This window comes from Eretmochelys imbricata, chromosome 1 (genome assembly GCF_965152235.1).
Source record: "Eretmochelys imbricata isolate rEreImb1 chromosome 1, rEreImb1.hap1, whole genome shotgun sequence".
NCBI lineage: Eukaryota > Metazoa > Chordata > Testudines > Cheloniidae > Eretmochelys > Eretmochelys imbricata.
In genome coordinates, this window is record NC_135572.1 from 65135288 (window position 1) to 65161011 (window position 25724).

Here is a 25724-nt window from a genome sequence, read left to right on the forward strand (position 1 = left end):
TTAGAGAAAGGGAGGGATGCTCCTTTGACATTGTATGTGAAATGACCTAACTTGAGGTGCTTTCACCCCATCTGAGTTTAGAAGCAGGGTTAGGAAGATGATGTGGCCCAGGTTGTCTATATGCTCTTGAAAGGATTTACAATAAAAATACGGATAAAAGTCCAGTAAGAGGAAGCAGCTATTCTCCCCGCCCACAAAAACCACCAACAATGCATTTTAATCATTGCAGTCCTATCAAATTAATTGTTCTGTCCATTGTGTACTTATTCCTTTGTGGCTCTCAGAGAACAAGATTAGATACTGGGAATAACTAAGGAAGGGCTTTGTGGTACAAAAGGGCAGGATGGTTAATTTTTGACAGCAGGCAATGAAAAAGTTATCTTTGTATAATAGTAGTTCAGTCACTTTCTGTGCTAAGATTTACTCACCTTTAGGAGAAGCGTCAATAAATATTACACAAGTTCCCCTTTCTGAGCAAAAACTCCTGCTGGGGGAATTCCCAGAGCACACTATAAAAGGGCTCTGTCTGTCCTTTCTCCATCATACCTGTTTGCTGAGAAGATGAAGTGTGCAAACTTGGCTGTGCTGCTGGTCTTTCTACAAAATGCCATTGCACTGAATGCAGCCACCACCACACTCCATAATATGGTAAGATGCGTATTATGATTTTCACAGGCTCTAATGTATTCTTTTTTCCTCTCACTACTCAGGTTGCTAGGAATATCTTTTAAAATTATTTGAGGCAAGTTTTCAGATCTCCACTTGTTCTGTCGGCTGTCTGCAGGTAGCAAGTGTAAAATACTGCCTTTAACAAATGTGCTGGGATTTAATTATAAATCCGAAAACAGATTACACTGTTTTAAAAAGCCAAAATTCTGCCTTCAGTTAGGCAAATGTAACTCCCATTGAGAATCTGAATAGAGTTTAAATGCAAAATGCAGGTCGTATTTAATTAAATATGGTTTGTACTTGAGACAAACTCAATCCAAAACCACACATGCAAACACCCCTCAGCCTTTTGGAGCGTTGAAGATCTGGATCTAGATTTCCATGTCTCAGGTTCATTTGTCCAGCACTTTGAAAACATAATGCACTATATGAGTTCTAGGTGATACTATTAATGCAGTCTAGTAGGCTTGAAAGTGCTGTGGACTCACATAGGGAACTCAGCATCTAAGGGGAGGGAATGTTTTTTCACTGCAGCATGAATAAGCAGTGGCAATTCCTAGCAGTAAGAATCAAGGCTGAAGTGTAAATACATAATGATAAGCTGAGGATGGGGGGAATTTAGTATGTCAGAGATTTCTCCTCATTATGCTCACTCTTGGGTAAACCATAATTCATGCAGACATTTGTAAAATTTATGATGCTCCTTGTAACTCTGCAGTTAATCACCATCAGCCCCCCCTGTACAACACTATCAGGGGGCCAGACAAATGGTTGGGTACATTATCTTTTTGACAAGCTGGCACAAAAAAATGCTGTTTTCTCTGAATCAGTTTAAACAAGTAGCCCTTTTCCTGTCATCTTTCAGTTCCACAGCTGTCCAGCTGGCTGTTTTAGGGGCTCCTTAGGAGTGGGACTGTCTGACTGGTTTGGGGAATGAGGGAGCAGGTGATGGGGATGCAGCAGCATGAGGAGCTGAACAGGTTCTTGGATGAAGTAGTGGGAGGCCTTCAGGGGAAGCTTGGGCTAAAACTGGGGCTCCAAGAGCTCTGTCAGAATGGAGTTCTGCTTCAGCATGGCTTTGAAGTTGTGCAGCTGGGGAGGACACCTGCCACGCGGAGCTCCTGCAGGAATGGCACATAGCCAGCCGTACAAGAGCAAGCAGCTGCCTCCTTGTGCAAGCCCCTTCCTGCCCCACACTCCTCTAGTTTAGTCACATCATTTGATGCACAGTTTATCAAATGGTTTTGTAACCATTGGAGATTGCCATGGTTCCCATTTGGTGGAGCTCAGCTGCGTACGGTGGTTGGCTGCGTCCCTGCGGTATAGTATTTTGTGCAGTACACAGGCCCTTGATTACTGTAGACTCCCAGGGATGCATGTTAAGGTTCAAGAGTGACATCCAATCTTGCCAGTGCTACGGAGGGCTAGGACCTGACACTTAGAATCATAGAATCATAGAATATCAGGGTTGGAAGGGACCTCAGGAGGTCATTTAGTGCAACCCCCTGCTCAAAGCAGGACCAATCCCCAATTAAATCATCCCAGCCAGGGCTTTGTCAAGCCTGACCTTAAAAACTTCTAAGGAAGGAGATTCTACCACCTCCCTAGGTAACGCATTCCACTGTTTCACCACCCTCTTAGTGAAAAAGTTTTTCCTAATATCCAACCTAAACCTCCCCTACTGCAACTTGAGACCATTACTCCTTGTCCTGTCCTCTTCTACCACTGAGAATAGTCTAGAACCATCCTCTCTGGAACCACCTCTCAGGTAGTTGAAAGCAGCTATCAAATCCCCCCTCATTCTTCTCTTCTGCAGACTAAACAATCCCAGTTCCCTCAGCCTCTCCTCATAACTCATGTGTTCCAGACCCCTAATCATTTTTGTTGCCCTTCACTGGACTCTCTCCAATTTATCCACATCCTTCTTGTAGCATGGGGCCCAAAACTGGACACAGTACTCCAGATGAGGCCTCACCAATGTTGAATAGAGGGGAACGATCACGTCCCACGATCTGCTGGCTATGCCCCTACTTATACATCCCAAAATGCCATTGGCCTTCTTGGCAACAAGGGCACACTGCTGACTCATATCCAGCTTCTCGTCCACTGTCACCCCTAGGTCCTTTTCCGCAGAACTGCTGCCTAGCCATTCGGTCCCTAGTCCACTGCTTTCTTATTTCTTATTCCATAAGATGGCAGTGAGAGGGTATATATTACTTCAGCAGAAATAATGCACATTGTTTTGGACAGACTGAGCATTCGAGGCCTTTCATTGATCACATGAAGCTTTTTTCAAAGGAAGGACTCCACGAAACAGTGTTGTACCAGAAGAAACATTAACTGTCTCAGCAGTCAGTCAGAAATCCCAATCAATGTTAGAGCTGCTGGAGATGGCTTCCTTAACAAAATCAAAGTGTTTCAGAATACTGACAAATCCGGAATGTTGACTGTCTGTTGGGAGAGGGGGTCATGATTTAAATAGGGATGGGACATGTAGTGTGTTGCATTGTAACAGGTGTTTTTCTTTCCTTTCCCGACTATACCCCTTCCTACCTTGGTGGAATATCTGACCGAACCTCAGGCCACACTCAACAAACCTCAGTTTATGACAGAGGTATACCATTGTTTACTGTTCTTGGAAGGCTATAGTAAAAATCATCATTAAGAAAAGAGAGATGTGTGGTCTAGTATATTAAGCGCAAATCAGGTTGTTTAGAGGTCTAATCCTGGCTGTCACAGGACTCTGTGTCCTCTGTCCAAATTGCTTAAGCTGAAACTTGAGCTCAGGATTTTCAAAATTAATTTCCTAAATTTAGGTTCCTAAATCCACATATAGTCACTGTAACCAGGCGCAGACTCACCGGCAGCACCTCCTGCTGGTCGTCTCAGGGAATTAGCATTCCAGCCGCCGGAGCACCCTCTTCAGGCCGGTGTCTCGCCTTACTGCTGGCTCCCGTGTCCCTCCCAGGACCCCGGTGCCCCTTTCACTGGGTTCTGCCCCCTGGCAGTGCCCCACAGTTCTAGGTCTTCCCCTCCCAGGGGAACCCCCCACCCACTATCCCTACCTCGCCTCAGTCATAGGCTCCTGCCAGTCACCAACTAGCCCCCGTGCCCTGGGGCAGACTGCAGTATGAGCCACTCATCACCGGCAAGGTTAGGTTTGGACTGCTGCTTCTGCCTACCCGTGGCTGCCCCTGCAACCCCCGTGCCTAATAGGCCTTCCCAGGCCAGCAGCCTGGGGCTTTCCCCAGCCCTACTCCAAACTGGGTCCTCTATTCAGGTCTCTGCAGCCAGATCCCTACTTCTCAGAGCTAGAGAGAGAGTGCTCTTCTGCTCCCGGCCTGCTGGGTCTGTTTGGGGTGTGGCCCCCAGCTGCGGCTACTCTGCCAATCAGCCCAGCTCTTCCCCTGCCCCAGCCCTCTCCCAGGGCTATCTTAAACCCCTCTGGGCCTGAGCGGGGTGTCCACTGCGCTACATCGCCCAAATAAATGGCCTGGTTTTCAGAAATGCTCAGCACCCAGCAGCTCTCATTTACTTTATTAAGCTACAAATATTTGGACCAGGCTGAATAATATTTCTTTTAGACTCAGATACCTTTATGTAATACATGATTTAATTTTACAAACAGAACTTTTGCAGTCAAGTCCTTGCTGCAGGCTAGGACAGTTTGCTCTGTTAAATACTAAATGAAGCCTATTTAGCTTTTAAAAATACACACACCAACCAACCAACCAACCAAAAAGAGCCAAACTTCAGCATATTTTTATGTAGGACTTGGAAAGATGTTATGACCAAAATTAATAATTCTATTGACATTGCACTGTGATCAAAGGACTCAGGGACCCAGGAAGATCTTAATAAATAATAATAATAATAATTAATACGGCTTACGGTTGCATCAATATCATGAACCCAGCATACTATAATGTCAATGGAAGAAATGAAACAATTCTGTCAACATCATATTAAGTCTGAGGAAGCTATGAACTTGATGTGATGTTAATGTGCAAAGGCCTTGAAATCTGCAACCATTGTTCATGCTGAATAGTTCTACTGAAACTTGTCCCTCTAAATTCCTGCTAAACGTCATCAAGCTTTAATTCTTAGTTCTTACAGGAGTTCAGTGATTCAACCTATTGATGCCATTTATTTTTTTGGAGGAAGGATAGTCTTATGGTTAAGGCACTAGCCCGGGGCTCAGGGAATTTGGGATGGTCCAGTGGTTGGGGCTTTGGAGAGCTGGATTCAGATCGCTGCTCTGCCACAGACTTCTTGTGTGATCTTGGGCAAGTCATTAACTTCTCTGTGCCTCAGTTCCCCGTCTGTACAATGGGGATAATAGCACTTCCCTACCTCACAGAGGTGTTGTAAGACAAATACATTAAAGATTCTGAGGTGCTCAGATAATAGGGCAATGGGTGCTATAAAAGACAGAATTCTTGCCCCTGCCACAAAAGTCATGTGTGATCTTGGCCAAGTTACTTAAACTTTCTGGGTCAAATGCTGGCTACCGTTGAAGTCAACAGCAAAATTCCCATTGCCTTCAACGGGGTTCCTCATTGGTAAAACAGGAATAACAATATTTCTTCCTCCCACCCTTTAGCTATCTTGTCTATTTAGACTTTAACCTCTTTAAGGCAGGGGCTGTCTTTTAGTACGTATATCTACATCTTCTAGCATAATGAGGCCAAACCTCAGAGGGGGTAACTAGGCACTCCTACAATACAAATAAAAATTTTTTAAAAAGTAGTTGAATCCATCCATTGACGTTTGGTGGGTTTTTAATAGTTTAAATCCACTTTTAAAAGAGTTATTTAATTTATTAAATAAACATAGATAAAGGGCAGTTTATAATCTGTCTGAGGGATAAAATAATGCCCCCTCCTGCAGGCTAGCACAGATGGGGGCCTTATCAAAGGTAAGTACAATAACCGCATTTGACTGTTAATTGGATGTTTTCCTCTCTGCTCCTTTTTTCACCATTCCTGCTGAGCAGAATTCAAATCCAGTAAAGTGAGGAGTCTGAGGGTGACAATTCTAAAAGCACCTAAGGGAGTTAGGAGCCCAAGGCCCATTTTTAATAATGACCAAGGCCCAGATTTTTAAAAGCTATTTAAGCGTTCCTGCACTCAGTGTTGCAATGTCTAACCAATTTAGGTGTCTCAATTTCATTTTTAAAAGGGATTTAGGAGCCCAAATTTAGGGATTATGTTAATCAATAAAGGAAGCACTGAATGTGGAACAGAAGCCTGTTTATCTCACTTTATTGGAAGTGGACAAATTTAGTCATGGTACAAAACTACTCATAAAAGCGATATTCAACAGCCAATATTTTATTTTTTAACTCTAACTGCCCCAATTAAAAAACTTGTTTATACCTCTGTGCACTGATGGAGCAGTGATAAATGTCCCTTACTCCACTCAGTACCCTGCAGTAGCTGGCATAGCAGCTCTCATGTGAATGTGGTTGAGTATACAACCTGTTTACCAGGGCTAGCTGAAAAATATCAAATGAATCATATTCCCAATGGGGAAAATAGGGTTTAGTCAAAATCAAAATTTTCCATGAAAACAGATCAATTTCTATGGATTCTTCCATCAGTAAAATCCAAATAAACTTTGTAAAGTGCTTTGAAATTAATGGACTAAAACCACTAACTGGACCTGATGCAAAGACCATTAAAAGCAATGGAAAGACTGCCAATAAGATTTAATATTATTATTTCCTGCTCTGCCATTGACTGTCTGATCTTAGAAAAATCACTTAACTTTCCTGTACTTCAGTTTTGCCAGTGTTAAAATGGTTATAATAGAATTTAACTGCCTCTGTAGAGGTGGGGTGAAGCTTAATGAATTAATATAGGAAAATACTTTGAGTTTATTGGAAGAAAGTTGTAATGAATAAATGCTTTCAGGGTCAGTATTATTATAGCTCAACTTTTCCCTGCCTGGGGACTGTTGTCAGTCCTTTGCTGTTGTTTCCTAGTAGCATATTGACAATTTTTTATTTGCTTTCTGAAACAAACTTGTTCTTACAGCCATTTGCCAATGTAACCGGCTCTTTGAATGAAAATGGAGTGTGCCAATGCTCAGTGTACCTGCCAGACACCACGTTTCCTGTGCAGAAGGTCGAGATGCTGGAAATCACAGCCCAAGTGCTTTCTGAGAAATTTGAAATAGAACTTACTAAAGTAAGGATTTTTGGTTTTTCTTTAAAAAAAAAAATCTACCAGTCCTATTGTTAGTGAATGTGAAACAGTCTAGCAGTCAGAACTTTGCAGGGCCTGCCTTCCAAGCAATGGCAGCAAGGGGCTTGTAAAAATTGCAAGGAAAAGGGTGACTAAACATAAAATGTTCAATATTGTAGCATGCAAGCAGGGCCTTATAATAACATGAGTTTCAAATATCCTCAGGCCTCATTCCTGGGCCTATATAGGCAGTCCCTAGGGAGGTGTGGGGTCCAGGGCGGAAGTGATGGATTCATCTCTTCCAGGACCGACTGCACTGGCCAATCGCACTGGCCTGTGGGGCCCCGCAAAGCATGGGGCCTGGAGCGGTCGCCCCAATTCGCCGTACCCAAGGGACATGGTGTTCTTGGAAGGGTGGAGGAAGGGCTATGCTACTCTTTATTAACCATGGAACAATCTTGTTGGCTTGTAATTGCTATATACAGTCACAGAGGAAGAAGCCATGATTCCTGCTCCCTCCTGTGTTATTACTTGTATGTAACCAGCTTATGGGAGGGAATGAGAGAAAAGAGAGCAAATGTCAGCTCAGCCCAGGGTGAAGCATGGGCAAAAATCCACCCCCTCACCTCCTCCATTCCCTTAACAGTTGAAAAAAAAAATCAGTTATTTTCTCTGTCAACATCTGATGCTCTAGCAATGACTACTGAATTATGCATTCTAGTTAAAGACAAACTCCTTATCCTTACACTACTTTGCTTGTTTGTTACAAGGATTCAGATCTCATTTTTCTTGCAAAAATCAGGCAAAACTAGGGGACTACAGTGGTTTCTTAAGAGAAGGAGAACCTGCATTTGATTTTTGCTGGTAGATGAATATTCAGGGTTTACATTAGGTGTCCATGAGAAAGTGTTTGACTTTTCCAGGAGCCAGACATCTTAAAAAATGAAGTGTCCTTGAATTAATCAGTAGAAAAGGCACAGCAGTAAATTATAAATTCTAACCATAAATATTCATAACTCTCTTCTAGTATAATCAAGAATAGATAAGAAGTTATGCATAAAAACACAACAATGGGGGGCATAATCCTATAGAAAGTCTTTTCAGTTAAAATAATTTGCTTTGAAATAACTAGCGCAAACGATGACATACATTCAGTTGTCAGTGGAGATATGAAGGGCAATTTGACAAATCTCAGTGCCTCTCAGCACAAGAGTTACCTGATAGCTTTAAGAGGAAAATGGAACTTGACATTAATGATCCATGAAAACACTAGGTATTTAAGGGCCCCAAAGTGCTCCCATTGTGGTCAGTGGCAAAATTTCAATAGCTTGCAACAGGACAGGATCAGGTCTATAATTCTCATCCTGAAACTTGGACTAATTTTGCAAGGCCCTCCCGAATCCGAGAGGATTGAAATAAGACTCAACTGAAGCCAACCTCCTGTTGAAGTGAAACTCTGCATTGGGAGTTTTGCCTGAGTAAGGACCAAGTATGGATGGCAGGAACTGGCTGATTTTTTGAAACCCTGTAGCTGTTCTCTATTAAAAAAATGGCTGGACTCTAGTGACCTCAGCTGATGTTGTTTTCTCGAAGTCAATGGAGCTCTGGCAGTGTATACCAGTTCAGGAGTTGGCTCTCACTTTTCAACTCCAGTGGTAGATACCAAAAAAAAATCTTGACCTAGTCTGAGTTTCACTGCACTTTATCATGTTGCGTCTGATCAGCCAAACAGTGTTGCAATGCATCGAGTTAGATATAGTGTGACAGATCCTCCAATGTGATCCAGGCAAAGAGATATCAGGTCAGAAATGAAAACAAACAAACTGTATTTTTGTTTAACTATGGGGGTGTTACAATTTCATAGATAATTATTATGTTGCTTGACTATAGAACGAAAAAGATACTAGGCATTGACCTGTTCATCTCTGAGTTCAAGTAAAATTGAAATGTCTGGAGAGGGGCAGAAGATGCTTGAATCTATGTGCATATTTGTACTTGTCTTATGTAAACATATTTCTCAGGCTCTCTTTAAAATGAGTTTCACCTTTCTAGTTGTACAGTTACTCCTCAGTGTGTAACCCAATGTACTGCTTGTTTCCTGAAAATACGTATGGACAAAATGAAACAATAAAACCAAAAGATCTCCCAACTCATCCTAGCGTTAGAGGGGTCTGAACCAAAACTCTGGGTTCCAAGCACCCCCAAACTATGGGGATGTTCAGATCCACATCCAATTTTGCAACCCAGACTCATCTTTACACATTATGGAGTGGAAGTGACCACTGAACTACTGTGAAAGTTGAAACAACTAGGCAAATCATAAACACTTAGATTTGGGTTTTGAATCTGAGAACCACTTTACAAAGAGGGTTGGAATAACAAACAGATCCTCAAATAATTTAAATGGATGAAGCACCATGGAAGTTAGTTTACAACTTGCTAATTTACACCAGCTGAGGATGTGTCCCAAATGCCATAACTACATTTCACCATCCCATTGTGGTTGGGTTCAATCTTGCCTTACTTGCTTAGTCAAAACTCCATTTGAAGCTAATGGGAGTTTTTCCTGAGTAAGACTTGCAGGATCCAGCCCTTTAAGAGGTGCTATACATGCATTAGAAGTCCTAGATATACAACCTGATTGAATCCCTAAGCTTTTGTCTGATTGTAGGCTGCTACTTCAACAAGCAAAGGAGGCCCTTTTATAAAATCAGCAGGCAGTGAATTTCACAGACAAAGAGATACTCCGATATTCCAAAGCAGTAAAAAACTGTAGCCTGAAAATGTTGGACTAATTTTCTCATCTGTAATTTGAAACTTTGCTAGCATAATTATCATGATGAAAAAATTAACCTGTTAGACTAATGCGGGAATCAACTTTTGTTCGCAACAGTGAAGAGGAGTATGGCTCTCTTTGTGCACCTCATTAAAAGGGAAGAATAGCAACGTTAACCCCATGGGAGAATTTGCCTTTCAGTGCTTTGACTACACTGCCCAGAACATGCTCAGGCAATAAAAACAGGAAGAGCAAACACACCTGCCCAACAGAGATGAAAAATACATTCAAAACAGATTATTCTGTAGGAAATATTCCTCTTGATCTGAGCTGGGTTATATGACATGCGGGTGGCATGCTCACCATGTGATCACGGAGATCAGACTTGCCTGCGGCCAATACACTTGCACCTGAATTGCTTGCTCATGTCATTTCTATCCCCCTTTCCCTCCCTCTCCATTCTTTTTCATTTTATGTCTTCCTTCTGCTTCCTCATTCCTCCACTCCCACCCTCCACCTGCATGCTGGAGGAGTGTCTGCTTGCATGCTGAGTAACCTGTGTTGATAAATACCAGTTTTGGGTAACTGACACAATAAATGAACATTACAGATTTTCTCCCTGCCCTTTTCAGGCCCTTAGTGTGACAATGCTTGCAAAGCAGGAAAAACTAGATAGGAATTATTCTTACGCATGCCTAAAATAGATGAATTTTATATTTCTTTAATGGTGAAATTCACCCCCTGCAGAGGTCCACCACAAGGCCTATGCACTGCTCAAACCCCACTGCAAAGCTCTGTGATGAATGCGAGATGCATGCGAGGTGAATATTGATCTGTACCCCAAAATGTGGTTTATGTACTAGATTTCTGAGATGGTATGTTGGCTTGTTTTAGAGGGAGCAGATGGTTTCAACACAATCCCCCACAGGTAGATACAGTCACAAGCTATTAAGGCAAAATGGGTCTAACTGTCAAGCAATAGAGCAGCCATCATGGGAGGCATTCTCCTAGATGGCCCAGCTGGGCAACTGGGAAAAAACAGTCTGAGTCAGAAGGAAGATTGGGCTGTGTAACACACTCCAAATAGGGCTTACGTAGTGCCTCTGCCTTGTGCTGGCCCTCTGCATTTTGCCCAAATTGAAAAAAAAACCAGATCAATACATCTGAGAAAACCAAAACTCCTGGGCTCAGGCCTGAAGCTCTTACTTATGAGAGTAGCCCTTACTTAGGCTGGTAGTCCACTGAGTTCAGCGGATTGCAGATTTGGCATATTTTTGGTGACTAGCTTTTCTTTTAAAACATTTGTTTTCTTTGAATATTTTAATATTATTAGCATCGGGATAGATACCCACATTTCTGAATGTTTGTGCCTGTGGTATAGGTAATTGCACACATCAGTATGCATTTTCTCCACATGGTTGCCACTTTGTGCTCACTGGTTTGTGAACACAAATGCATTTTTGTGCATGCGGTGGGGTCATGTGCAAATTTTACAGGCACAGTTTAGACACCAACTTTTAAACATCTTCCCCACAGAGATTACTGGGGGAATCTCCCAGCTCTCACTGGATTTTTGTGAGTAGCAAGGTAGTCAAAATCCATCTAAATCCTCTATTCAAACAACATGAGGGTGGTGAAACACTGGAATGTGTTACCTAGGGAGGTGGTGGAATCTCCTTCCCTAGAAGTTTTTAAGGTCAGGCTTGACAAAGCCCTGGCTGGGATGATTTAGTCAGGGATCAGTCCTGCTTTGAGCAGGAGTTGGACTAGATGACCTCCTGAGGTCCCTTCCAACCCTGATATTCTATGATTCTATGACTCTGTGAACATGGATCTTGCTCTATGGACTGGCTCATGTTAGGGTGGAGGTAGGGAAATTTAGACATAGCTATGGTGAACGTCCAGTCAATTAGCTCCATATATGGAGATAAATTTAAACAGACACTATTTGTTTTGATTGCCAAGTACAACACCTTTAATCATTCCTAAGCTTGAATTTACACAGAACTAAAACTATGAGAGCCAGATCCTCAGTTAGTGTAAATAAGGGACTCAGCTGGTGTAACCAGGAGATATTCAAAGACCTGAAACTCAAAAAAGAGTCATACAAAAGTGGAAACTAGGTGAAATTACAGAGGATGAATATTAAAAAAACCCAACAGAAGCATGAAGGGACAAAATTAGAAAGACCAAGGCAAAAAACCCCAAGATTAATCTAGCTTGAGACATAAAAGGTAAGAAGAAAACATTTTACCAATATATGAGAAGCAAGAAGATGACCAAGGACAGGAGAGGCCCATTACTCAATGAGCAGGGAAAGACAATAACAGAAAACACAGCAATATCTGAAGTGTTAATTGCCTTTTTTGTTAATATTTTCACCAAAAAAAATTAGCACTGATTGGATGACTAATATAGTGAACATCAGTGCAAATGGGGTAGGATCTGAGGCTAAAATAAGGAAAGGACAAGTAAAGAATTACTTAGACAAATTAAATGTCTTCAAGCTGGCAGGGCCTGATGAAATACATCATAGAATACTTCAGGAAAATATTGAAAATATTGCTGCGCTATTAGCAATGATCTTTGAGAACGCATGGAGGATGGCAGAGATCCCAGAGGCCTGGAAAAGGGCAAATATAGCACCTGTCTATAAAAAGGGCATGAGGACAACCCAGGGAATTATAGACCAGTCATCTTAATTTTGGTATCCGGAAAGATAATGGAGCAAATAATTAAACAATTTGCAAGCACCTAGAAAAAGTGAAAAGTAGCAGTCAATCTGAATTTGTGAAGAAAAAATTATTTCAACCGAATATCCTTCTTTGACAAGGTAACAACCGTTGTGGATAGTGTGGACACAGCAGCTGTGATATATCTTGATTTTAGTAAGGCCTTTGATACTCTCTCACATGACCTGCTCATAAGAAAACTAGAGAAATATAGCCTAGATGAACCTACTATAAGGTTGGTGCACAACTGGTTGGAAAAGTATATACAGAGAGTATTTATCAATAGTTCACATTTGAGCTGGAAGGGCATATTGAATGGGGTCCTGCAGGAATCTGTCCTGGGTCTGGTTTTATTCAATATCTTCATAAACGATTTAGATAATGGCATAGAGAGTACACTTTTAAAATTTGTTGACAATACCAAGCTGGGAGGGATTGCAAGTGCTTTGGAGGACAGGATTAGAATTCAAAATGATCTTGACAAACTGGAGAAATAGTCTGAAATAAACAGGATGAAATTCAATAAAGACATATACAAAGTACTGCCTTTAGGAAGGAATAATCAATTGCACAAATACAAAATGGATATGACTGCATAGGAACACGTATTGCAGAAAAGGATCTGAGGTTATGTGGCATCAAAAATGAAATATGAGTGAACAATGTAATATTGTTGCAAAAAAACTGAACATCTTGCTGGGATGTATTAGCAGAAGTGTTGTAAGCAAGATACGAGAAGTAATTCTTCCATTCTACTCAGCACTGGTAAGGCCTCAGCTGGACTATGGTGTCCAGTTCTGGGCACGACACTGAAAAGTTGTGGACAAATTGGAGGAAGTCCAGAGGAGAGTAACAAAAATGATTAAAGGTCTAGAAAACATGACCTATGAAGAAAGATTGAAAAGATTGGGTTTGTTTAGTCAGGAGAGGAGTAGACTGAGGGGGGAGGTGAAAACAGTTTTCAGGTACCTAAAAGGTTGTTAGTGGTTAAGGAGAACAATTTTTCACTGAGGGACGTACTGGCCGCTGCTTCCAGCAGCTCCCATTGGCCTGGAGCAGCGAACTGTGGCCACTGGGAGCTGCGATCAGCCGAACCTATGAACACGGCAGGTAAACAAACCGGCCCGGCCCGCCACGGGCTTTCCCTGCACAAGTGGCGGAACAAGTTTGGGAACCACTGCTATAGCCAATATCACCAGGACAGTAGAATAGCAAAGCTCTAGTCTTAATGAAAAACTGTATCCATGTCAAATTTTTTAAAGTCCATTTCGGAGCTGTCCTCTTGATTAAAATAGATCTGAAAAAAATTGTGACTGGTGCAAAACACTCTTAATTCATGTTAAGATCATGCAAAAGTTGCCAAATTGATTTTTAATCCAACAAATTAATTTTAAGTCTGAGAATATGCATGAGCAATTTCAATCCAGAAGGTAATATTTAGGGAAGTGATAAGCACCTGAAAATTAGGGCTTATAATGGAAATGCGTTCTGAGTCCGTAATTTCAGAGTTGCTAATTTGACACAATAATATAATTCTATTTATTCCTGTTGAGAGATACTTCTTATCTTTTGGAATGCCATTAAGGAAAAATGGGTACAGTTTTAAATCATGTGGGAAGAAGATTATATCTTTTCCAAGATGTTCCATTTGTATGCGCCAAATCCACATAGTGTTCTTGACATTCTTCTTCACAATGTTTGCACCGTGACCTTTACATTAGTAGATACATGTGCAAACGTATATTTCTCCAGCCATCTGTTTAGTGGTTCCATGTCTGAAGAGGCAGCTGGGCAACAGTTATTCGACCTAAAGGCTAAAATAACTATTTCATCTCAACTGGCCTTCACGTAAAGCAGTTTCAGGATGGATGGATCGGATTTGTAATAGTGCACTCTGCTAAAATATCCCCTTCTTCAGGGGACTCAGTTAGTTCTAATGCAGAAAAGGTTGGGTACTATTTGCAAAGTGGTGGCCTGACCAGTGCCCACTGAAGTCAGCAGAAAGTCATCTTTGGGAAATTGCTGGATCTCTCGTTACCTTTTCCAGCCCCAGAGAGTACATCTACACAGCAAGTGGCAGGCCGCAGCCGTGAATCTGAGCCCCAGGCAACAGACTCAGGTTTGCACTGCGTGCTAAAAATAGCTGTATAAGTGGTGTGGCTCAGGCTGGAGCGCAGGCTCTGAGGCCTAGGGAGGGGTTTATTTTTTAGCACTGCTGCTTTTAGCCTGGCAGTGAGAGCCCCAGTCTGTCGACAGGCTCGGAGACATACCCCAACATTCTTCACGTACATCACTTATTAGAAATAGTCACTGCAGATTCCCTGGTGGACTCTGGCCCCTGAAATTCTATATAATCCTGGATAAAGTTAGCTCCTAGAGGGAACATTAGTGAGTGTAAGTGGGTGGCTTGCCCCGTACAGGCCGGAGGGCCTGGGGCTCAGGGCCGGATTAACTTTTTGTGGGCCTGGTGCCAAACATATTTATGGGACCCCTTGGGGACAGTGGAGCATGGCGTGGGGAGGTTGGTCCCCAGAGCGAGGGGCTGGCCGGGGCAATGGGGCATGGCACAGCGGGGGTGGCCCCACTCCGCCCAGCCCACTGCAAGGACACAGTTTACAAACCGGCAGTTGCCAGACGCACAATGGCTTGTCTGGCCCTGTGCTGCCAGCATGCCACTTCCCTTTGGGGGTGGACCTGGGCTGTGCCCCACAGCTCCCTGCCCAACTTCCCCCTACTCCCTATGCCCAATGTCCCCTGGACCTGCTATGCCATTTGTGGTGCCCCTCCACATATCCCCCACCACCAATGCACAGTGCCCTGCACACCACCACCCTGCCCAGTGCCCCCCCAACAACCCCCCCACAACTGTCCAGCACCCCCCAGCCCGACCACAACTGTTCAGCACCCACACAAAACTCCCACTCCCTAGCACCCTAACACACACAGATCTCCCCCTCCTGCCACTGCCCAGTGCCTTTCTCCACAGCCCTATCACCACAACTACACAGCACCCCAAAGACCCTCCACTGCTCAGCACCCCAACACACATAGACCTCCTCCACCACCCAGAGCCCCCCCACAGACCCCCCACTGCTTAGCACCCCAAAACGCATAAACTTCCCCCACTGCCCAGCACCCCTGCCCCCTCACAGCCCAGCACCCTGCACTGGTCCCCCCAGAGATCCACTCCCCTCGTGCCCTGCCCCCCTGGCTGAACTCACTGCTGCTGGGAGGTGACTGTGTCTGCTGGGCTGAGCCAGCAGCATGGCTGGGGCTGGTCCCATTCCTGGGGCAGGGAATTACTCTCGCCCCTTGGGAGCAGCATGATCACCCAGGCAAGGGCCTGCCCCTGCCACGGACAGACTCTCAGGACCCTCTTGCCTAGAGGGGCCCAGCCAAGCACCCCACACTGCCTCTTCCCCCCTACACTGGCTGAGAGTGGCCAGAGCTGGAGCTGCACTGGGGTCTGGCCAGGGGGCAGAGAAGAGCCAGCGGGCTGGTGGGGCCTCAGGGCACAGTGCAAATGGAGAAGGCCGGGCTGGGGCTCCTTCTGAGTGTGGGCCCAGCACCTTGGCACCATTGAAAACCTGGTGTTGCTGGGGCAGCCAACCCCGATTGCTGAAAGAGGGATCAGGAGATTCCCCTATAAAAAGTAGCTGGAAGCTGAAATGGGGAAAACTCAGGGAGACCAAAGACTGCTGGGAGTGAGGAGGCTCCAGCAGAGTCCTGGGATTTGTGACTATGGTTTGTCTATACCAGTGGTACCCAACCTTATTACACAGGAGTGCCACATAAACCTTATGTGGGCTAAACAGATTCTACATATTTTAATAAGATTTAAAGTCACATGTATTGATTTATATTTGAAGTTTAACTTGTGTTGTATGTCTTTAGATAGGTTGTTTCTATGTACAGTATTGTCTATTTACACACTTGTGTAAACTAAAATGATGTAAGCGTGATGACCAAACGCTAATGAATCGGCCACTAGTATATTGTATTGAAGCAGGCCTCAGGCTTTATGAAATACTCTGGTGGGCTGTGTATGGCCCACAGGCCATAGGTTGGGCACTCCTGATCTACACTGTCCAGCAGTTTGGATCACGGGTGTGTGAATAACAGTGCAGCATCTTGGTGCACATTGCAACTCACTTGTGTGGATGTTGTGGGTGCAACCCATAAGTTTCCTAGTTTGCCTTCATGGAATCCTCTTCAAACAGGACTACATTAATGGGAAGAAGGAACCTTTTAGTTCGCACCCCAGGCATCCACACAGGGAAGTTACAGAGCAGCACTTTGGTGCGCCCTGCAGTCTGAACCACAGGGCAGTATAAATGTAGCCTAAGATTTCAGCTAGGAAGTACTGGCAGTAGCCTGCTAAGGCAGGGGAGACTCTGCGAGAGAGCAGGGGAAAGACAGCCAAAGCTCTCCAAGCAGGGAGGCTTGGGAACAGGAAGAGAAACGTTTGCTTGTTGGACTTTAATTTGGGACTCTTGAGATTTATTTTGAGTTTGTTTTGTGAATCAACCTAGGTCCCAACAAGGGGTATTTTGACCCCAGAAAAAGAGTATGGAGTCTGCATAAGGGGCCCCGGATGCAGGTGCTGCAGGGTGACCTCTGGTCAAAAGGGGTTGCTCACAGTGCAGTTGCTCTTGTTACAGTAAGGAGTAAAAAAGTGAAGATTATGAATGAAATTCTGCCCTCAGTAATGCATAGGTGTAAATGAAGGCACAATTTGACAAATTTATAATTTAAATGCGTGTAATAAAGATGTCAAACATGCCTGTTATATTTGCTAAACTGAACTTGAAAATGTGCTTATTTTTTTTTTAGGTTAGCCAATATACCAAAGCAATTGAAATATATGAACAGAAAATCCGAAACCTCACCATCAAGGTGGAACATATGGAGTCGACCACTGTTTCTTATACTGAGCTGGACTTTCAGTTACTGAAACTGGAAATCAATGAAATGGAGAGACTGGTCACTCAGCTGAAATCCACACTTGTTGGAAGCAATGTGATTGTTGAACAACTATACGTGGAGGTAGAGTCTGAGGGTTATTCTGCCATTCAGAAACATTCCGTTCTGTGTTACACCAGTGACATTTGGCATGTCTCTATTATTGTCAGTGCAGTCACTCTGGATTTAAATCGGTGTTAATTAAAGCAAATCTTGGCCTGAAGCATGTTTCTTCATATATGACAGAAAATGGCAATTTTTATCATTTGTGTGACTGAAAGCTAAAGTTCTTGGATGCTGCTATATTAAATAAATATGCTGTCTAAATTATTATAATATTAATTTATGGGCACCGATGCCTGAAAGCTCCTGTGCTCTACAAATATAATTTAAAAATGTTACTTATTAGGGTAGTAACCCAATCAATATAAAATCAAGAACTGGAAAAGACTCACACCTTCCCAATATTCAATAAATCAAATTTTCAAAGTTATCACTCACTCACCTGGAGTGAATAACTGCTTTTGATGGTAAGTAAAATATCATTAGTGTCTTCACTGTCCTCTTCAACATTAAATGAGCATGTGAGTAGATTATTCATCTGGGCAGGTAAAATTTCAAGACACATTTGCGAGGTTGAAATAATTTATAGGTAACAATTAATAATCGAGTAAGCCTTATTGGACATGTTTGGGTGATCTTTAGCATTATGGAATATGATTAGGTGCTAAAATCACAAACATTTTCTTGTGGTTACACACATCCACATGATGTTTATGCTAAACCTGATGTTTATGCTTAAACATATTCTTGGGAACATTTCCTAAAACTTGTTCTGCAGCACCTGTTGTGAAATGATAAATCCAGCCTAAAATGTTTGTGAAATAAAGTTGACTGTAATTTAAAGTCATGCTGAATTTTTATTTCTCCAGATTAGGAATTTGACTCTCATGGTAAATGATCTGGAATCACTGGACAAACACAATATCCTTGCAATCCGTCGAGAAATTGTGACTCTGCAGAATCGATTGAAGGAATGTGAAAAAGAAAGAAATCAAACCACTCCGCCCCCCTATTTCCCACCAGGTAAGCATTTCATGTATAGATCACATGAGAAGGGATGGGAGAAGTAGGAAGAAGACTGAGTTAAATGAAATGACAATAAAGCACAGGTCCTGGAAAATTTGCCAAACATGTACTAACCTTTCAGCAACAGACTGGTATGAAAGATGAGAGCAGGAAACAAACACTTTCACATACTCTTATACTGTTTTTAAAGTGGAAAAAGTTGGAAAACAGTACAAATGCAATGTTTTCCCCTTCTTCCAAACTCTCTTTTTGTGGTAAAATATAAGAACATAAGAACGGCCATATTGGGTCAGACCAAAGGTCCATCCAGTATCCTGTCTTCCAACAGTGGCCAGTGCAAAGTGTCCCAGAGGGAATGAACAGAACAGGTAATCATCAAGTGATCCCTCCACTATTGTCCATTCCCAGCTTTCTGGCAAACAGAGGCTAGGGATACCATCCCTGCCCATCCTGGCTAATAGCCATTGATGGACCTATCCTCCGTGAATTTATCTAGTTCTATTTTGAACCCTGTTACAGTCTTGGCCTTCACAACACCCTCTGGCAAGGAGTTCCACAGATTGACTGTTCGTTGTATGAAAAATACTTCTTTTTGTTTGTTTGAAATCTGCTGCCTATTAATTTCATTTGGTGACCCCTAGTTCTTGTGTTATGAGAAGAAATAAATATCACTTCCTTATTTACTTTCTCCACACCAGTCATGATTTTATAGTTCTCTATCATATCCCTCCTTAGTTGTCTTTTTTTCCAAGATGAAAAGTCCCAGTCTTATTAAACTCTCCTCATATGGCAGACGCTCTTTACCCCTAATCATTTTTGTTGCTTTTTTCTGAACCTTTTCCAATTCCAGTATATCTTTTGTTGAGATGGGGTGACCACATCTGCACACAGTATTCAAGATGTGGGAGTACCATAGATTTATATAGAGGAAATATGATATTTTCTGTCTTATTATCTATCCCTTTCTTAATGATTGCCAACATTCTATTCGTTTTTTTGACGGCCGCTGCACATTGAGTGGATGTTTTCAGAGAACTATCCACAATCACTCCAGGATCTCTTTCTTGAGTGGTAACAGCTAATTTAGACCCCATCATTTTATCTGTATAGTTGGGTTTATGTTTTAAATGTGCATTACTTTGCATTTATCAACATTGAATTTCATCTGCCATTTTGTTGTCCAGTTAACCAGATTTGAGAGAGATATTTTTTCTGACTAGCTCTGATCATGGATAACTTCTGTGAAAGTGATCTGTGTCTTGTCAATGTTACTCTACTGCTGCTTGGGAAATTTGAGAAGCAGCTGATGCACTGGAGGAGTTTGTATGCAGACTCAAGAAGACAATATTGCATAGTTTACATTTTTCATTAATATGCAGAAATTTATTTTGAGCCATAAAGTCTAGAATCTTAGGGTGAAATCCTAGTTCCATTGAACTCAGTGGGAGTTTTGCCATTGTCTTTAATGGAGCCAGGATTTCACTCGGTTTTTTTTAAAGAAAGTTTAAATTCTGTAGCAATTGATAGCTTTCCTTAAGGGAAAGCTTCCCAGTCACCAATGAGTAGGCAAGAGGATTTTTTAAGCACTGTAACTCCCTTGTATGCATTTTTATGACTTCTTTTTGCCAAATTATTCTAAAGCAGAAGATATTGAAATGTTCATAATACAATTGGGGAAGAAGACTGTTTTTTCATCTGTACCTAACAATTTGGCTAGCAAATCAGAGGTGAACCAGATGAATAACAAAAAGTTTGGAGAAACCTTTGAACAAAGCAGAGCACTTTCCACTATACAGATAGTGCACATATATTACCTGCCAGCACTTGCCTCCTACCATCTTCAGGTCAGTTATTTCAAGCTTCCCATTAGCAGGAAAGAGGAACTGGTGGAAGTAAGTGTTTTCCCTCTGCGGCCTCTTCAGGGTTTGCCAGCATTGCAGGCAGCCAGCGCAGTTTGTCTCTGATAGGAAAAATGAACAGCACCTTCTCAGTTAGGTCAGATGATGCGGTGGGATGGAGGAGGGGCTTATTTCAGGGTTGGTGGATCTCTTTCTGGTTGACTTGAATGTGACATGCCCGCAGGGCACCGCAGCTTTCTTAGCACCAGGAATGGCATGGAAGGCCAGATCCTCAGCTGACATAAGTTGCCATAGCTCCATTGACTTTGGTTGGACTATGACAGTTTATACCAGTTAGGGACTTAGCTGATGACTTTTTTGATGGTTTCTGGGTGCAATTCCCCCATTGGCACAGAGGCTTCAGAAGGCTCCTACTGCAGTGGAACCTCAGTGGTTCTCTTGTTTGAGGGGTGTGTGAAGCTGTGGAGAGACCATAGAGAGGGACTCTGCATGTCTTGTGCATGGTAGAGGTAAGTTGCCATCAACTTCAAATAGCTCAAAACAAGGTTTGCTGGGAGTTTGGGAGCAGAGAGTGATTGTGATTTCTGGGTGGGCCATTACGGAGATCAAATGATAGTAAACCATGCTGAAGGGGAGTATATCAGTGCCATGGTTCGTACTTCAGCCCAAGACTGGAATAGCAACTGTGGAGAGCCTGGGAATTTGCCTGTCTGTTAGGAAGTGGAGCTGCTCAGCTACTACTGTGTAAATATCTAGATAGAGACAAAGATTCAGATCCCTAACCTGCTGTATAATTGACCACACAAAGCCTGCTTAGCCTGACATTGTTTGCATGGTGGGGAGGAAGGTGAGCAGATGAATTGCACTCTCTTTACAGTGGGTGCAATCTTTCATTTCATGCCCTATTGTTCAAAACTTTCTACAGCGATTGCACACAGTATAGTCCAGGGGTGGGCAACCTACGGCCTGGATCTGGCCCCTCAGGGCTTTGGATCCGGCCTGTGGGATTGCCCCGTGGTGCTGCAGAAGTGGCTGGCACCACGTCCCTGGGGCCCCGGGGCGGGGGGGCGGGGAGAGGGCTCTGTGCATTGCCCTTGCCTCCAGGCACCGCCCCCTGCAGCTCCCATTGGCCGGGAACGGGGAACTGCGGCCAATGGGAGCTTCGGGGGACATACCTGGAGGCACAGCAAGGGCAGCGCATGGAGCCCTATGCTCCCCCACCCCAGGGGCCACACAGGGACGTGGTGACAGCCGCTTCCCAGAGCGGTGTGGCGTGGGGCCAGGGCAGGCATGCAGGCAGCCTACTCTGGCCCCGGTGTGCGCTGCTGCTTTAGGTAAGCGGCACCGGGCCGGAGCCTGAACCCCTCCTGCAACCCGCCCCCCAACTCTCTGCCCTAAGCCCCCTGCCTGCACCTCGCACCCCTCCTACACTCCAACTCCCTTCCCTGAGCCCCCTGCTGCACCCTGCACCCCCGTGTACCCCAACTCCCTGCCCTGAACCCCTTGCCGCACCCCACACTCCTCCTGCATCAACCCCCTTCCCTGAGCCTCCTCATACACTCTGCACCCCTCCTCTGCCACAATCCCTTGCCCTGAGCCCATTCATGCACACCGCACCCCCTCCCACACCTCGCACTCCCTCCTGCACCCCAACCCCCTGCCCAGGCCCTGCATACAATTTCCCCACCCAGATGTGGCCCTCAGCCCAAAAAGTTTGCCCACCCCTGGTATAGTCCATTTCCTTAACAGAGAGAATGTGAGAGGGAGAGGTTGTTGTTTGGGAACAGGGGGCAAATAAGTGACTTTGTTGGATTTCCTGGATGGGTCCCTTTGGAGGATGCAAACGGTTGCTCACACTAGACTGTCAAAACTCCCTAACATGCCTTTAAGCAGTTACACACAGATTTCCAGACATTTCCTCCACAACCTTGATTCCTGTCAAACAACTTCCTCTGCTTTTGGCTCATACTATATTTATAATATTTGTATTACACTGACCCTTTGTCCTGTTTTCAGATCTGTTCCCCCCCCCCCTTCATATTTTGGTTGGGTAAAGCGGACTTGGGAGACTCTGAAAAATCCTTAACTTGTCTAAGGCGGGTTTAATTAAAGTTACTTGTTCTTGCAGTACTTTGGAATACAGCCCCTCAAACACTGCATCCCAAGGTGCTGCTCACTGACACGCTGTGTAGAGAGAGCAGGCCTATTCTCAAGCAACCTGTCAGAAAGAAAGTACTGTTCTCCATCTAGCCTGCTCTCTGACTGCAATTTTCTAGTGCATGGCCCAGTCCACGATAGGATTCAGTAAATGTGCTGATAATAAAAACTCATTACTTTTACCATGCCTGCAGCAGTTTCCAGCACCTCTGTCACTATTTACTGCCCCAAATTAGCAGAAACTTATCCAACCTTTTCCCATCCCTTTAACAAGCTAAGGACTTGTCTCCACGGGCACTTTACAGCGCTGGAACTTTCTCGCTCAGGGGTGTGAAAAAACATCCCCTTGAGTGCTGCAGGTTTCAGCGCTGTAACGTGCCAGTGGAAACGGTGCGCCAGGGCTGGGAGCCGCGCTTCCTGCCCTGGTAGCTATTCCCCGTGTGGAGGTGGATTTTTAGAGCTCTCCCAGAGCTGGCCGCAGCAGCCCTTTAACGTTGCCAGTGAAGATGTGCCATGAATGACTGTCTCTCTTGTGTGTTGATTTCAACTGATTGCATCAGAGCAGGAGTACAGAGATAAATGTTCAGTGAGGGCTCAGCAACAGGCTCATTGTCACACTGGACTAAAATGATCTGATAGTCAGCAGACAGTCATGAGCCAAATGAGACACTAACAGGCAAATGAAAAGGCAAAGCTGGTTTTCCCCCGCATTGTGCCTTCATGGACTAATATACCAGACTGCAGGTTATTGGCAAACAGCTCTCACCAGGGTGGGGACATGGAATCAGCCTCCGTGGAAGCTCAGGCATCTCGGTCTGAGGGTTACACTGATTTCATGCACCCTGCCATCTAAATAAGGCTGGGGTGTAGGAAAATAAATGCCTATAGCTTGGTTGTCTTTTGGGGTAATGTAATGGCACCAATTATCACTTGAAATGTTAATGCTTTAGTTATGGATATGTTAATTTAGAGCTGGACATTTCCATGGTGTTTGTACAAACACAGGTCCACTCCAGCAATCTGATCCAGGTGGGTGGATCTCTGTGCCCCTGATATCAATGGGAATCAATGTGGGTGTAAGGATCTGCCTGCATGGGCCAGATTAGAGAAGTAGGACTAAAATGTAATATGTTCCCTTCCCCAGGGAGCTTACTATTTCTGGGTTGGATGGTGTCCCAAGCCTTTGGAAGAGGTGGCGCATTGCCGGGCTGCCCCAGGAGCAACACAGGAAAAATTGTGGTTCAAGGAGCCACACTTTCCCGTTCTGCCTTGTTCTTCAGGGGGCACAGGCAATGTTCCCTCTAATTTTTTCCATCCATGTGTGGAATGAATTTTGTTATGTGCACCAAATTATTGAGGTAATGTGTGGATGTATGCTCCCAGTAGAAACAAAAAACCTACATATAAGAATATTTTTAAAAAGTTACCATAGGGATAATTACTCCAACCATTTTAGAACTCACTACTCAAAGAATTAAATGTAAGCGTAAGAGAGGAATAAAAATTATGAAATCAGTAAAAAAACCTCAAATAACAGCACTTTGAAAGAATAAAATTACAGAGCCTATATGTGCATTGTAGGAGGTATTCAGAAGTAACAACAAGAACACCACAAGTATGTGTTTGTGTGTGTGTCTCTCTCTCTCTCACAAACACACACACACACGTACTGCCCCTTTAAGTAGATCAGCACTCACCAGTCTGAACAGTCTGTGCTTGTTCAGACACAGCAGCAGCTGCCAGCAAGCTCTGTCCCACTTCTGAGCTCTGTCGTGTCACCCCCACCCCGCTCTGCAGAGATGGGATACAGGCAGGGGTGAAAGTAAGTCGAGTGACTTACCGGTACGCTGGGGCCAGCTCTGGCCCCCAGAAGGGGCGGGGCCTAGGGTGGAAGGGGCGGGGCTGAGAGGGTCAGAGCCAGCCCCAGCCCACCCTGATAGGTAAGTGCCCCGCCCCTCCTTCTCCTCACCCCTCCTTCTCCTCCTCCTCCCCTTCCCCCCCCAACCAGGGTAGCAGCAGCAGCCCGGGGCTCTGGGGGCTATTTAAAGGGCCCGGAGCTCCCCTCTTCTACTGCTCCGGTACTTTAATTAGCCGCCGGAGCCCTGGGGAAGTGGCGGGGCTCCAGGGGCTATTTAAAGGGTCGGAGCTCCAGCTGCCTCTGCTGCCCCAATCCTTTAAATAGCCCCCAGAGTCCTGGAGTAGCGGGGGCAGGGCTCCAGCAGCTATTTAAAAGGCCAGGGCAGTAGAAGCAGGGGAGCCCTGGGCCCTTTCAATAGCTGCCGGAGCACCGCTGCCGCTACCCCAGGACTCCAGCAGCGGGGCTCTGGAGGCAATTTAAAGGGCCTGGGGCTCCAGCCACTGCTGGGAGCCCAAGGCCCTTTAAATTGCCCCCTGGGGAAGCCGGGCTGCCCCAGTACGGTGCACCGGCTCTTGCTGGTATGCCGTACTGGCGCGTACCAGCTTACTTTCACCTCTGGATACAGAGGTGGTGGGGATGGGGACACCCTGACATTCTCCTCCTATCCCTCCCACTGCTCTGCACAGCAAGCAAGAGGCTCCCGGGAGCAGCTGGCCAGGGGCTCCAAGGCAGAGGGTAGGAGCAGCGCTGCAGTTGGGGGAAGGAGGCACCTGAAGTGCGAGGAACTTGACAGACTGCTGGGCGGCTGCCTGGCTGTGCAGCTTAGAGGGAACTATGGGCACAAGGATATCAATTCACTGCTGTCACAACCCCCAACCTGCCAGCTTAGCTGTGGTGACTGGCACACTGGGGCTATGGGGCCATGGCTTCCCGCCTCTCCATGCTCACTCCTCTGCCCCTCAGAAGTGGGTTAGCAAGTAGACATGCAGCGCCACTTCCCCCTGGGCATCCTGACCCAAAGTCTGGGTAGCCTGTGTGGGGGAATAAAGCGTATGTGTTTTCTTAGCTCCCTCTACCTTATTTCCCCACATGAACATGCAGCCCACCTCTGAAAAAGAGACAAGACACAGCTTTAGCCCTGGGACTTCAATGATCAGAGGCCTAACACAGTAAAAAAGGAGTTAAAAATGCTAAAGTCTGAATAATTCATATGGATTTATTTCAAGTGCCGCCCAATATTTACAAAATGACATGACACTTTGTTTCTTTTGTGTATCTTTTTCCATAAGATCCAAACAGGAAGGCAGGTTAAGATTAAACAAACAACAATGAGTTCCTCTGAACCTGTGCAGAAGACAGATAACCCACCCTGACTACCACAGAGCTGGTTTTTTAAACTGTTTCTGGGAGAATTTTCAAAAATCAAATATCCCC

General features: G+C 44.5%; 1 protein-coding gene across 1 annotated transcript in view; it reads left to right on the forward strand.

The window, feature by feature from the left end:
- Positions 1-561: 561 nt before the first annotated feature.
- Positions 562-25724, forward strand: part of OLFM4 (olfactomedin 4) — a 32146-nt gene continuing 6983 nt past the window's right edge. The window contains exons 1-5 of the mRNA XM_077806843.1: positions 562-648; positions 3185-3283; positions 6708-6860; positions 17199-17411; positions 18260-18413. Coding sequence (XP_077662969.1) covers positions 562-648; positions 3185-3283; positions 6708-6860; positions 17199-17411; positions 18260-18413 — 706 coding nt within the window. The remainder of the gene's footprint in view (positions 649-3184; positions 3284-6707; positions 6861-17198; positions 17412-18259; positions 18414-25724) is intronic.